Source organism: Trichosurus vulpecula, chromosome 1, assembly GCF_011100635.1.
Source record: "Trichosurus vulpecula isolate mTriVul1 chromosome 1, mTriVul1.pri, whole genome shotgun sequence".
NCBI classification, from domain to species: Eukaryota; Metazoa; Chordata; class Mammalia; order Diprotodontia; family Phalangeridae; genus Trichosurus; species Trichosurus vulpecula.
In genome coordinates, this window is record NC_050573.1 from 230,339,282 (window position 1) to 230,352,708 (window position 13,427).

A 13,427-nucleotide genomic window follows, 5' to 3' on the forward strand; every position below is an offset into this window, starting at 1 on the left:
ATTACAAGGCACCCAATACTGACCCACCAGTAGTAGCGCATATACTATGAGTTATTTTTCCTAGAATGGATCCATACTCTTGACTAGCTGCATTTGTTACCAGAAGCAAATATTTACAAGAATGGTGGTAAAATTGGGGGTTATAATCTATTATCCATGGAATAATCTTTCCTCTGTGTGAAGCCAGCAGATATGGATCAAATTTCCAAAACCAGCCTTAACTGAGATAAACTATATGTATCCACGTTAGGTAACTATAAAATATTGTGGTGCCCCAAGGAATTCCAGGAATAAATTGACCTTTACAACATTCCTGTCAGGAAGATAAATGCAGCAACTATCATCACTTCTATTATGTAGTGTGTATCCAAAGTCTTAGTGTAGTTTCAATATTATAATATTAATCTTTAATAGCTTAAAACTTCAATGACTTTGGGTATATCCTTTATATAAAGAAATGGAAATAAGGAGACTTAAAAAAATTCACTTAAGGTCCCTTAACTCTTTAGGTATTTATTATTTCCTCTGAATCCCCATTTATCATTACCTGCCATTATTTATTCCCATTTATAATTACACTGCCACAATGGCCCTTTAATCCTCAGTTTAAAACAATATTCCATAAAAACTTCCCAGACCACTCCAATTGGAATTGATCTCTCTACACATGAACTTTAAGGACTATGCACTCTCTGTATGTCTGCATCATTCAACTGGGACTTTACTTACCTATGTTCATGTAGTTTCCCCATCAATGCCTGGCACTTAATATTTACTCACTGTCAATACAAACTCCTTTGGGGCAAGGGCTGGTTTTTTTGTGTGTGTTTGTATTCCCAGTGCCTGGACTACATTAGACACTTAATAAATACTTGTTAAATGAATGATCATTTCATATATTGTCTTCCTACCAATAGTTAGAAAGGCAAAGCGCTACAGTTGATGAAGGGCTGGCCTTGGAGTCAGAAAAACCTTGATTTAAGTTTCCGATACATATGAGGGTGTGTGATCAAGGGCAAGTCAGGGCCCCAATTCTCTAAGGTTATTACATATGTTACAGATGAGTTGCTAATCTGTCTTGGTAGATTTTCCACATTTGAATTCCTCACACAAATGAAAGGGATGGATCATTGTTTATCTTAGCATGTGTATATGGCTAATTCAATTCAAAATATCTGAAAGTGAACTCATTTTCCCCCTTAATTCCTCTAACTTCTACATCCCCTTATTTCTACCCAACTCAGAGTTATTGTGAAAAGAGTTTTACAAAACTTAAAGCTTGATATAAATTAGTTATTATTCTGTCAATCATTCTCCCGGTTATCCAGTCTCAAAACACTAAAGTCAACCTTGCAGCCTGTCTAGTTCAACTTAAGCCCTGGCATGTTACCCCAGTATTCAATAAATTCCAGTGGCTCCTTATCACCTCCAAGATGAATATAAAATCTTAGTGTTCAAAGCCTTCATAACTTGCCCCCTCCCTTTCCAATCTTCTTACACTTTACACCCTCTCCCCTTTTACTCTGCCATCAAATGACACTGGCTCCCTTGCTGGTCCTTGAACAACACACTACAACTTCCAACTTCAATTAGGTGCCACTATAATTAGGTGTCCCTCGTGTCTGGAACGCCCTCCCTCCTCATCTCAAGATTCCTGGCTTTCCTGTTTCCCTTCAAGCCAGATAAAATACCACCTTCTTCAACAGAGGTGTCAAACTCACAGCCACAACTAGCACAAAAACTGCCAAGTGAAGCCAGAACCAAATTAAAAAATAGGAAATGTTTACCAAAATTACAGCATAATGTTTATTTGTGGTTTTCTAAATCAAAATGCAGACTGGAGGGATCCTTTTCTATTTGAGTTTGACACTACTGTTCTATTGGGAGCCTTTTCCACCTCCCCCCCTTAATACTAGTGCCTACATTTTGTTGATGATTTCCAATTTATCCTGTAGGTAGTTTGTATATATCCTGTATATAGGTGTTTATACAGTTGTTTTCATGTTGTCCCTGCCATTCAAATGTGAGCTCCTTGAGAGCAGAAACCGTCATTTATCCTCATCCTTTAGCATAGTGCCTGTCCCATAGTGGCATTTAATAAATGTTTACTGAATGACTAGCAATATTTTTGAAATTTTTCTCATGTGTATCTTCCCACTACTTTTCCCCTGAATTAATGTAAATTTCCTAATTGGTCTTCCAAGTGCTATTAACTTTCCTAACATACTATTTTGAAGATCCACTACTCAAAAACTTTTAATGACTCCACAATGCCCACATGATAAAGTCCCAATGCCTTACTCTAACATACAAAACTTTACAGTCTGACCTAACAACTCCTCTATGGAAGCCCTATAATATAGTCAAACTGATCTACTTGCAGGGAGTCCTGCTTTACTATGCTTTCTCTACACCAAATTCCATCCTTATCTTGCTTTGTCTAGGTCAAACTCGGTCAGCAAAGCCCAGTTCAAATCCTGACTCTTCCCCAAGTGGTCCCACCCACCTTTCCCTCTGACCTCCAACAGGACTGGTATATTAGTTTTCCTTCTTGTAAGCCCCTTGAGGCCAAAGTGTTCTAAGATGTTTTTGTACGCTTACTTAGCACAGGACCCAAGTCATGGTAGGCCTGAATTAATCAGACAATGTTATACTTTTGGGTAACCCCAACTGAGGCAGTTGGCAGTAGCTTCAGGGTTCAACGACCTAAGTGTGGAATGCAATGACTTACTGATATTGTCTTGTCTTTCTCCCAGTGCACACAAATGTAAATTTAAGCATACAATTATAGGTGCTATACCCTCTTACATATTTAAAGATGACCCTTAAAATTAAGAAAGATAAATCTGGAAACTTGTCATTGTTTATTTAGCCTAAAAAAGAATAAACCTCATTAGATAATATTTTTATCATTCTCACCATAAAATCTGCAATTTATTTGCAGGTAAATCAGACTTTTAAGTGCCAAAACAGCAGCTCTTATAAAGGAAACAAAGGAAATGGGAGGGAAGATCAAACACTTCCACAATTAAGTGCTTCAAAACAGCAGTAAGGAAAACAAAATCTGTATTTTTTAACCAGAAATTTGGATTTTTAAAATATGAAAAATATGAGGTTTTCTGGATTATAATTTAAAATGTTAAAAATTACACTCATTTTTAAAATCTGTGGAAATATGCCCTTAGAAAAACTAAAACTAAAAACTAAAAATGTTCAGCACTGAACAACAGCTTTATAATCAAAAATTATCTACAGGTTCTGTCTTCAACATTAGGTACTGAATTTAAAAAAAATTCATAAACTTCCAAAATAAAGTCACAAAAAAGGAATAAGGAAAGTTTCCAAATTAATTAGGACTTTCAGAATCTTACAAAATTGGATTTGCAAAGGTTATCTACTAATAGTAAAGCTAAAATCTAAAAATGAATATTCACTATTTCTTGGACATTCCCTGAGGAAATCCCTAACTGCCTATGATTCAAGGTGATTTCCTTTTGTGCTAAAGAACCTCGAGTCTAGCACTAAGTAAAAAAGTTCTCTCCTATTCCTGCTTTCCTTTATTTAGGTTACATATACGTCAGCCCAGGAACCATGAGATCCAGGTTAGCTTTATGGGATATTTCACAAAAACAATTATTGATAACAAAGTAGTTTCTTCATCTACAAAATGACAGGTTGGCTTAAATCTCCAAGGTTCTTTCCAGAACTAAGCTACAAATAAATGCTATGAACTCCAGTGTACTCTTACTATAAATATATTTGCCTTCCTTCATAAAATTTCCCTTCAGTTTCAGTTTTATGAGGCAAGGCAATTTTATTTTCTGATCCGGTACATTATTACCTAGGTGGTCATTTAAGTGTTAATGGATTATCAGAATTCACTATTAGTGACAAAGGATTCAAAGTTTAGTGTTTTATTGTATCACACGTACTTTAACATGCTGTTTATTAAGAAACTTGTACTATTCTAATATCTTCAGCCATTTCCTTAGAGTTTTAAAAAGCATTTTAAATTTCAATACATCATATCAGTAGCTTATTAAGAGTAGGCGCTCAGTTTTATCATAGTACCATTCCTTTCACAGAAATGTTTTGTTTTTTGAAAATCAAAATCTGAGGGGGAAATTTTGCTAGAGATAAACTTGATACACCTTTGTCACTTATTTAGCGAAGGCCATAGAAGCCACTGAGTGTGTCCCAGCAGGTGAATGTTATCTTTATCTTCAATTTCACAACATGCCTGAGTCCCACCCCGAAGTATCAAGTGACTCCCCACCCCCACCTCTGAAGTAATATAAGACTGTCAGGAGTTTCAATTGAGAACGACGCTGGCTGCTGGCTACAGCTTAGGACAGCTGAAACCAAGCAAATGCATCACTCAGTTATCTGACCTTAGAACAGGCAAATACAGAGGGTCTAAGGGAGCAGGTCATCCTCAGAGGTATCTAAGGAATAAATCAATTCTGTGTCTGGAGAAGAGGAAGGGAAAGGAGGTATTTTTGTAGAAAGATCAACATACAAGAATATGGAAAAGAACCAAGAGGCAGGTGTATGTCAAAACTGATATGAAAAAACAGCCCTAAGCAAAAATAAAATAAAATATATTAAATAAGGGCCTCAGAGTGGGAAGCAGTCTTAAGTTTCCCAGAGAAGCTCCTACGCTCAGTCCACCCACTTTCTGTATTCACCCTGGGGTTGTTAGAAAGCGCCGGGGAAGGAGAAAGGCTCAAGGACGCCTGGACAAATGAGGTCAACGCCAGGGATGTGGGGAAGGGGCGAGCAGAGGCCTGGGAGGAGTCTGGAAGGGAGGAGCTAAGTGCAGAGGGGGCACCCGGGACAGTCCAGGGCTGGGGGCGGGACGAGAGGGACGAAGGGCACTTGGGGCTGAAGTCGGGAGCGGGGGTCCCCATCTTCACCTCGAGGGTGGGGGAAGGGGTCCCGGGCCTCTCACAGACCAGGGTGGGGGGGTGTCCCCGTCCTCTCCGGGCTGTCTGCCCGTCCCGTCCCCTCCCCGAGGGTGCCCCGTCCCCTTTCCCAGGGCCTCCCCGGGCTCCTTCCGTGTCTCCCGATCGCCCCCTGCCCATGTGTCCCCCGCGCCCCCCGCTGTCGGGGGCGGGCGAGGCGCTTACCCACGGTGGACTTGCAGGCCTCGCAGAAGGTGTCGTCGGTGAAGCGCTCCATCAGGCTGGTCTTGCCCACGCCCCGGGAGCCGATGATGATGACCTGAAGCTTGAAGTCGGCCGGCCGGGGCGGCTGCTTCCTCCGGCGGGCCTGGCCGCCCGACAGCGCCGGGGAGCCGGCGGCCGAGACGCCCCCGCTCAGGCCTCCGCCTCGCCTCTGCAGCGCGGCCCCCCGATCCATGGACACATACGGCTCCCGCTCCGCCCGCGGCCCGCTCCCCGGAGGAGGCGCCCCTCGGGCCCGGCCCCCGGCCTCCGGTCCCGCCGCCTCCTCCTCCCGCCGCCGCCGCTGGGGCTCGGCCCCCGGCTCGTTGTTCCCCGGCTCGTCCGGCCCCGCCGCCCCGCGGGCTCCGTGCAGCAGCTGCCCCACCGGCCGGCTCCCTGAGCCCGCGTCGCCGCCGCCGCCGCCGGGAGAGGAAGAAGGGAAGCAGCTATTCCGCAGCAGCGGCAGCAACATCCCGGACGAGGAGGGGCAGGAAGGGGGACGAGCCCGCGGGAGGGGCGCGGGGGGCGGGCCGCTGAGCCGCCGGAGCCGGCGGGAGGGGCCCGGCCCAGGCGGGGAGTCGGCGAGAGCGAGCAGCCTGCGCCCCCTGGCGGCAGGGAGGACCGAGCCGAGGCCGGGCGGGGAGGAGCGCACCAACCCTGACTCTGTGGCGTACTTAGTGGAGTCTTATACTCCCTCCGTCCCTCCATTTCTCCCTCCCTCCATTCTCCCTCCCTTCCCCTTCCCCTCCTCTCTGCCCTTCCCCCTTCCTCCTTCCTTCCTTCCTTCCTTCTTCCTTCCTTCCCACCTTCCTTCCTTCCTTCCTTCCGCCCATCCTTCCTTTCTTCCTTCCTTCCATCATTTCTTTCACCACATCCCATGTGCCAAAAGGGAAAGAGCTTGACTTAATGGCTAAGAACATGTCTTAGACTCAGGAGGACCTAATTTTCAAGACCTCCGATGAATTCAGCACTTTCACTCTGGAAACTAAGGAATACTGGCATTTTGACCTTGGAAACCTTTCAGGGATGGCAAGCAACCCTATAAGACCATAATTTGCAAAGATGTTGTCCACTTGCATTGGTAGAGAAAGTATCCTCATCCAGAAGCTCTCTTCTCGATCAAACCTCGGATCCATTCCTAGTCCCTAACAGCTGAGGCTACAAAGACAAAAGGAAATAGCCCTTGCCCTCAGTGAACTTTCATCATGAATCTCAATAGAGACTCATTCTATTGAGTCTCTATTGTGGTTTCTGACACTTAACTTTTGGGACACTCTTCATATATACTTTCTGGAGGGAAAGGGCACCAGTAGAATATGAAAGGTAGTTTGTAAACATTAAAATCAGATCTCTGGAAACCATAATCCTAACATTAACCCTCCTGGGTCTCAGTTTCCTCATCTGTAGCATGAAGATAATATTTACATTACATGCCTTAAAGCATTGTATCGAGGATCAAAGGAGATAATGCATGTTTGTGTCTCCATATAAATACGTGCCATTATTATTTGGGCAGTATTTTTATTTTAGATATTACAAAGTCAATGATAGTTGTTGAGACAACACAAAAGTTTGAAAATCTTGGGCTAGAATCTTATATGTAATTCCTGTTTGAAGATCCTAGGATACAGAAAACCTGCCTTGTTAATTTGTTGCCCCTGTATCAGTTTAGCAAATTCTCTCCATGAACAGAACACTTGAGAACATAGAGTTCTAAATATGATATGACCTGGCACGTTTGCAAAGAGTGATTAAGTTACCAACTGAATTTAAACTCTTTGGGCTATATTTAGACTCTAGGTTTGGCAAACATATGACATGTATACTTTAAGCAAGCCTAATGTATGAAAATTTTGATTCGCACAAAAGATAAATTAGAGAATTGATCATTCCCCTTATAAAAAGGTTCCTTTAAATAAGAAGCCCTCTTGGTGTTTTAAAAATGCAATTTTGTCTCTTAAAGCCCCTTCTAGCTTTTAAGAAGTATAATTTTATGATTCGCCCTCATCTTCCCCAAAATGATTGCAGAGATTTTCAGGATATTTGATCAAAAAAGCAATATACTAGTAAAGCGAGTCTTGAACCTTAGATTGTATTCATTTCAGTGCACAACTATGGCTGTCATAAGTAGGCAGCTGCTAATGGCATGTTGCAAGGGCTCGAAATTAACTAGCTTAAAATAGAACATCTTCCTTATGGGGCAGTGGTGGTATAGCGTACAAAGCCCTAGAGCTGAAATCACGAGGACCTAAGTTCAAATCTAGCCTCAGAAACTTCCTAGTTGTGTGACCCTGAGTAATTCACTCAACCTTTACCTCAACTGTAAAATGGAGATAATATAATATACACTTAAATGCTTGTCTCCTTCCGTTGGCAAAGATAAGTGGTTTGCCATTTCCTTTTCCGGCTCATTTTATAGAGGAGGAAACTGAGGCAAACGGGGTGAACTGACTTGCCTCGGGTTAGACAGCTAGTAAGTACGTGACTCTCTATTGGAACTCAGATCCTCCTGACTCCAGGGCCAGCAGTGTATCCACTGAGCCACCCAGCTCCCCCATAGTTCTCTAACCTCTACCATTTAAGTCACAGAAGGATAGAACTGAAAGAGCCTTAGCAATTATAAAATCTAGCTTCTCATTTTACAGTGGAAGAAACTGAGTCCCAAAGAAGTTGACTTCACTAAGGTGGAATAATTAATAAATGGCAAAGCCAGGACTCAAACGAAGGTTTTCTGATGCTAAATCCAGTGTTCTTGACATTATAGCATTTTCGCTAATGTGCTTATAGTTCTTGCTTTGCTTTTACCCAGAATTCCCAAAAAAGCCCACGACATTGACCTTGGTGTTGGAAGAAGATGTGTTTGAAAGACAGAACAGGACTCAGTAACTATGACGCCTAAGAGCAGCTGAACTGATTAGGGAAGAGACTTGGGAGGGTTCAAAGGCAGTGTGAAATTCATCCATGAAATCTTTGCTGACCCAGGTGGACATTGGGAACTATGAAGAGTAGCCAGAGATTGCTGAAAGTTGATGGGCATGTTTGGGTGAGACTTGATGGGTGGGACAGTTGAAACTTTTTCATGTCCTCTTTGCTTTTGGGTGTTTAGCCTGAAGCCACCTGTTCTCCATTTAACTGCTGGATAGTTTGCTTCTTGATTCCCCTCTGCTCAATGAGTGAAAGGGTAAAAGACACCCAGTTGCTTGTCAGAGGTAGCAAGCATCTAAGCTTATATTTCCCTGTTGACCCTTATCATTTCTATGCTAGTTAATTGTTTGATAAAACTGATGACCACCAACCCTGACTGGTGTAGTTAATTAAACCAGTGGGGTATGATTGGAAGAGAAAGATAATTTGTTTTCTCTTAAAGATATAGATATTTTTCCCTTTAACTGAAAGTTGGATCTGAAGAGAAGACCCTGGAACCAATGGGAGAAAGAGGATGTGAATCCAGATTATCCCCTAGATCAGGGATTCTTAACCTGGGGTCCTTGGACAGATTTAGGGGACTGTGGTGGTCCGTGAACTTTTCCAATAACCTATGGCTTCCTTTGTAAACCTATATATTTTATTTTATTCATTTGTAACCCAAGTACCAAAGCTCATTGGTATGGGACTCTCTCCTCATTGATGGAGACGAATCCCCTGGCCCAGGGTGGGGCATTGAGGGGTGGGATGGTACTGTAAAGGGGGAGAGAGAAAAGCTCTTCAGTCTCTCTAGCTCCTATGAACACTTCTGACTTACCTTCAACTTCAGGAGAGGATGGACAATGCCAACCCCACTTTAGACTTCTGAAGGGAGAAAAAGACTGGGTAGAAGCTGACATGAGAAAAACTAGCAGTCTCCATTATGTCCCTATCCCCAGCCTCCTACTTTAGAGACTTTGTGGGATTTCCCTTTTGGATGAGATCTAGAACTCATTTGTTGAGCTGAATTACCTCATTCCTAATGGGAAAACTACTTCACTCTTTATTTTTTGGTATATATTCTCATATATATGCTTTCTCTGATTTCTGTTTTGCTATTGACTTGGAAAATGGGTTTCTTTGCTATTTGCCAGATGTGTGTTCGTTGTATAACTAGTATTTGGTGGGAAAGGAGTCAAATCTTGTATATATAAATCTTGAGGTATTTGTTTCCCCATTAATGAAAAGTGATCAGAGGTTTAGTTTGAAAACTTTGTTCACTAGACTAATAATACATAAGAGAGCAGATAGATACAATTCTAGGTGGGTATCCCCTTTTTCTGAGGAAAGTAAAGTGGCCAAGTTTCTGGCCTCAACCTCTTGCTTCCCCTCCTGGCGGGAGTTAAGGTCTCCCTTTGAGACACATGGTGGAGAAGACGTTAGATATGTCTATTCTGACCTCCCTTTGAGCCACACATCAATATTCCTGTGCTACATATGGAGAATGGTTTCATTAGACTTTTAAAAACATTATTCTGAGGAGTCCAAAGCCTTCCTCAGACTGCCATTAGGGGTCCATAGGCTCCCCAAGACTACCGTAGTGGTGGGGGTTGTTGTTATTCATTCTTCTCAGAGAGAACCAATGACATCATGGGGTGATATATTGACTTGCATGTGAATTGGATTTAAGTGAGGCAGAACTGCACAAAGTTATCAGCCTCACTCTCTCCTCCAGTCATCAAAGTCCAGTGGCAAGACAAAAGTCAAGATGACTGGTGATGGCCCAGGATGCAGTGAGTAACCTTGGCCTTTCCTAGGTCTCAGTTTGTCTGAGGCAATGCCCATTCAATGATTAAGGGCTAGATAAGAATTGAGACAAAAAAATGGTCTAGTTTCCCATCATAAAAGTATCAATCTGGAAAGGATAGCCCCTCAAAGTTTCTGGCCAGAACTGAAAACAATTGCTACACTCATTTTAAGCCGTAAAAACCTAAGCAATGAGCCACCTTTTATTGGCCATTCAATGAAAACCAGAGTGATTTGGGTATAAAGGCATAGTCAAGTACTTCCATCTGAATCACAATGAGTTTAAGAAAAAACACCTTTTTTGTCAGAACTATATTTCAAAAAATCATAAATGAAAACTGTACAGGACAAAAAGTAAAGAGTCCTAGCTTTTTGAAAAAAAAAATGAAAAAAATAGAAAAAAATCTAGCTTCCTCCAAATCCCAAATATCTTATAAAATATAAACAACCAAAATTATATTCCTTTGGACAGAGCACGCACACGTAAGGGTGACAAACATCACTACATTCCAGGAGCCCAAGTGGAAGAAGGAAGGCATGAACCCTTTGTAGAAGTCTTGGGGTCCCTCCTTCCAAAGCATGGTGAGGGCACAGTGGCCAGCACTGGCATACTGACCCACAGCAGAATTCACATATGTTGTCTTGGCCATGTCCATGGGGGAAGCAATGATGGTGCAGAAGCCAGCCCCAAAGGCTGATGTGAAGTAGCATGGAAGGTCATCAGTCATGAGATGGGCCTTCAGGAGGGCATCTTTGATGAGATTGTAGGTCACCAGCTCAGCACAGTTGATGATAGCATTGCTGGCAACATTGGGTGAAGTTCGCTTAGATCCCTTGGTATAGAACTGCTCGATAAGAGTCATGGAGGCCAATGTGGACAGAGGCAAAACTTGTTTGGCACTGCAATCCTACAGCCTGCCGGGGCCCTCAGTCTTCACCATGGTCAGAATGGTGCCCATGACACCCCAATACTGGGCATTGGTAGAGGAAGCTCGGATGGCCCCTCGGCTCTCTCCTTGAATCTGCAGCCAGAGTTTGGCTGTGTCTAGGGGGAAGGCGATGAGGTCAGCAATGCAGACAGTGATGCCAGCCCCAAGGAACTTTACAGTGGCTGTTGGAGGCACATCTGTAGGCTTAAATCCAACCATGATGGATGCTGGCTTTCTGCTACTTTCCAGGAGGCAGAGGAGAAATGGAAAGATAGCCTCCCTTGATTGAGCAAGACGAGATAGAGGAACTCTGCTGGAGTCCTGATCTGCAGGGTCTCACAGCGATGGCACCTTGATCAAGCTTCTCTAAAGGTGTCCCGCTCCTCAAAGTTGCTCACGGCAACCATGGCCCACTTCCCTTGATTTTCCTTGGAAAGTTGTTGGGAAACTGAACAACTAGCCGGGACTGTAGGGAAACCATGAGGAGGCAGCAAGAGGCATGAGGCCTGCAGTAGAGTCCGTCTGTCCTCCGGTGGGCTGGAAGGGCTGCCTAGCTGTCTCTCGGCTGGGTAGCTAGGAGTCTCAGCCTTGGAGGAGGCTGTTGTGTGCATTTGCTCTACCCTTTTCTTTGTTTCTCCCTGCCTCCCTACCAGTATCCAAGCTGAAATCCCTGCTATATTTTTAACAGTCACTGAGAATTTAAGTAAGTATGGCTATCTCCCATCATCAGATTGCAGCTGAACCCCCTTTTCTGGATGGCTTTGTGCTGCTGGCATTCCTATTGGAAGGAGCAGCGTGAGAAATGAAAGCGGTCACTTGTTCATACTTCTCTCATTATTATCTTACTTATAACTTTTTTTTCAGGTTTGACTGGCACAGAGAAAATAAAGGAAAAATATCAGAAAGCAAATTCCAGATCTGAGCAAAGAATAGGCTCTGAGGGGGTCAGATACATTCTAAAGTAAATTTAAAAAAAATGATGATAATCAATACATCTGCTAAATCCTCAGAGCTGGAGCAAATAGAAACTTTGGTATTTGCCTGATGATCTAATTTTTCCCCCCAGGGGGATGAGGAATGTAATTGGAAGCCAGATACCAAACTCTGTTTCTATCTAACCATACCCCCTCCCCAGTGACAGAAATGCACATCTCTGCAACCACAAAGTGCTTGCGCATCCCACCCACTGATTTGTCATTATAGATTGTCACCAAGGCATTTTTTTTAAACAGGATAATAATACCAATCTGTGTAGAGCAGAGAGTTCTGCTAGTAGTACAATGGGAGATAAGCTTGAAAAATCACAAGCATTTATTAGACTAAAGTATTGTCCATAGAGCCATTGAAATTATTTTTGCACATTGAGTCAGGATGATTTTATTAATGTCATTCTAATCTCATGGTTATTTTATATAAAATACGCTGTGCTATATAGGCTTCCTTTAAAATCTGAGAACCTACTTATATGCTCTCAGTATTATTGTCTCAAATGAGTAATGGTTAATACAAATCACTTTATCACCAGATCTGCATACCCTGGATCTAAATGCAAACCACATCCTAGACATTGCTTCTAATTTTTCATATTTCTGCTCTGGGTATTTAACATTTTGTTTGTCCTAATTGATTTTAAAATGTAATTTCCTTAAGTTTTATACACTGTATTTTTCTTATTTTTTGAAATAAAAGATTAGCAATATGCCTGTTCACATGCCATACAATAAATCCTTTTTTTTTTCTTACACAGAAAGGTTTTCTTTTTGGAATCTTAATATTTCATCTTTTATTTTGGCCATGTTCCTAATACATGGTCAGTCAGCTTAACCTAACACTCATTCCTTTGATACTATGGCACTGAAAGGGATGCTGTTTAGCACACAGGATGGAAGAGCATCTGCCCACATATGACAAAAGTTTAAAATGCCAGATTTCTGGGGAGTGGCCCCTGTGGCATCAGAGACTTTAACAGTGTACAAATTAAAGCAAGAAAATGTGTGTTTACAAGTATACATACAATACAATAAACATTTTTTAAGTGCCTACTGTGCCAGGCACCGTGCCAGGAGATACAAATAAGAAAAAGTCCTTGCCCTCAAAGAGCTTACAATTTAATATGTCTATCTGATGGAATCCTAATAAAGCTGTCCCCCAGTCCCAATATTCTAACTTCCTTATGGAGCCCCACTCAGGGGCTCCACCTCAGGCCCCAGACTCAATATATCCAGTGCCCCTAGCTAGCCACTGCCCCCAGATCCAATTCACATATTTGAATAGGTGTGTCCTTGTACACAATCACAGTCACATCATCCATTTAGCCCAAGATAGGACCACAATATCTAACTATCCATCTTGACCAGATAGGACCACAATAACTATCCAATCAGAGGGCAGCAGGACCAGGATGTTTGACTACTGAACCATAGAAGGGACCCCTCTCCTATTACCTAATTTCTTGACAAGCCCCTCCTGCCTTTTTAATATTCACAATTTCTGTTATGTAATTGCATCTTTACCCTATGAAAATCCATCTTGCTTTCTCTGAAGTTGTTGGTTCCTCTTGGAACCTAGCCTGCTTCTGAGGGGTATCAATCCTCAATAAATGCCTATCCTTAGATGAGAGGTA

General features: G+C 42.5%; 1 protein-coding gene and 1 pseudogene across 1 annotated transcript in view; both read right to left on the minus strand.

Annotated features, from left to right (window-relative positions):
* The window catches only part of RAB12 (RAB12, member RAS oncogene family), a 46,299-nt gene extending 38,301 nt beyond the window's left edge, over positions 1-7,998 (minus strand). Inside the window, exons 1-2 of the mRNA XM_036743581.1 lie at positions 7,971-7,998; positions 5,130-5,828 (exon numbers count right to left, since the gene is read on the minus strand). Coding sequence (XP_036599476.1) covers positions 5,130-5,828; positions 7,971-7,998 — 727 coding nt within the window. The remainder of the gene's footprint in view (positions 1-5,129; positions 5,829-7,970) is intronic.
* A 2,308-nt stretch (positions 7,999-10,306) lies between these two features.
* LOC118836252 lies at positions 10,307-11,023 on the minus strand (annotated as a pseudogene).
* Between the last annotated feature and the right edge of the window lie 2,404 nt (positions 11,024-13,427).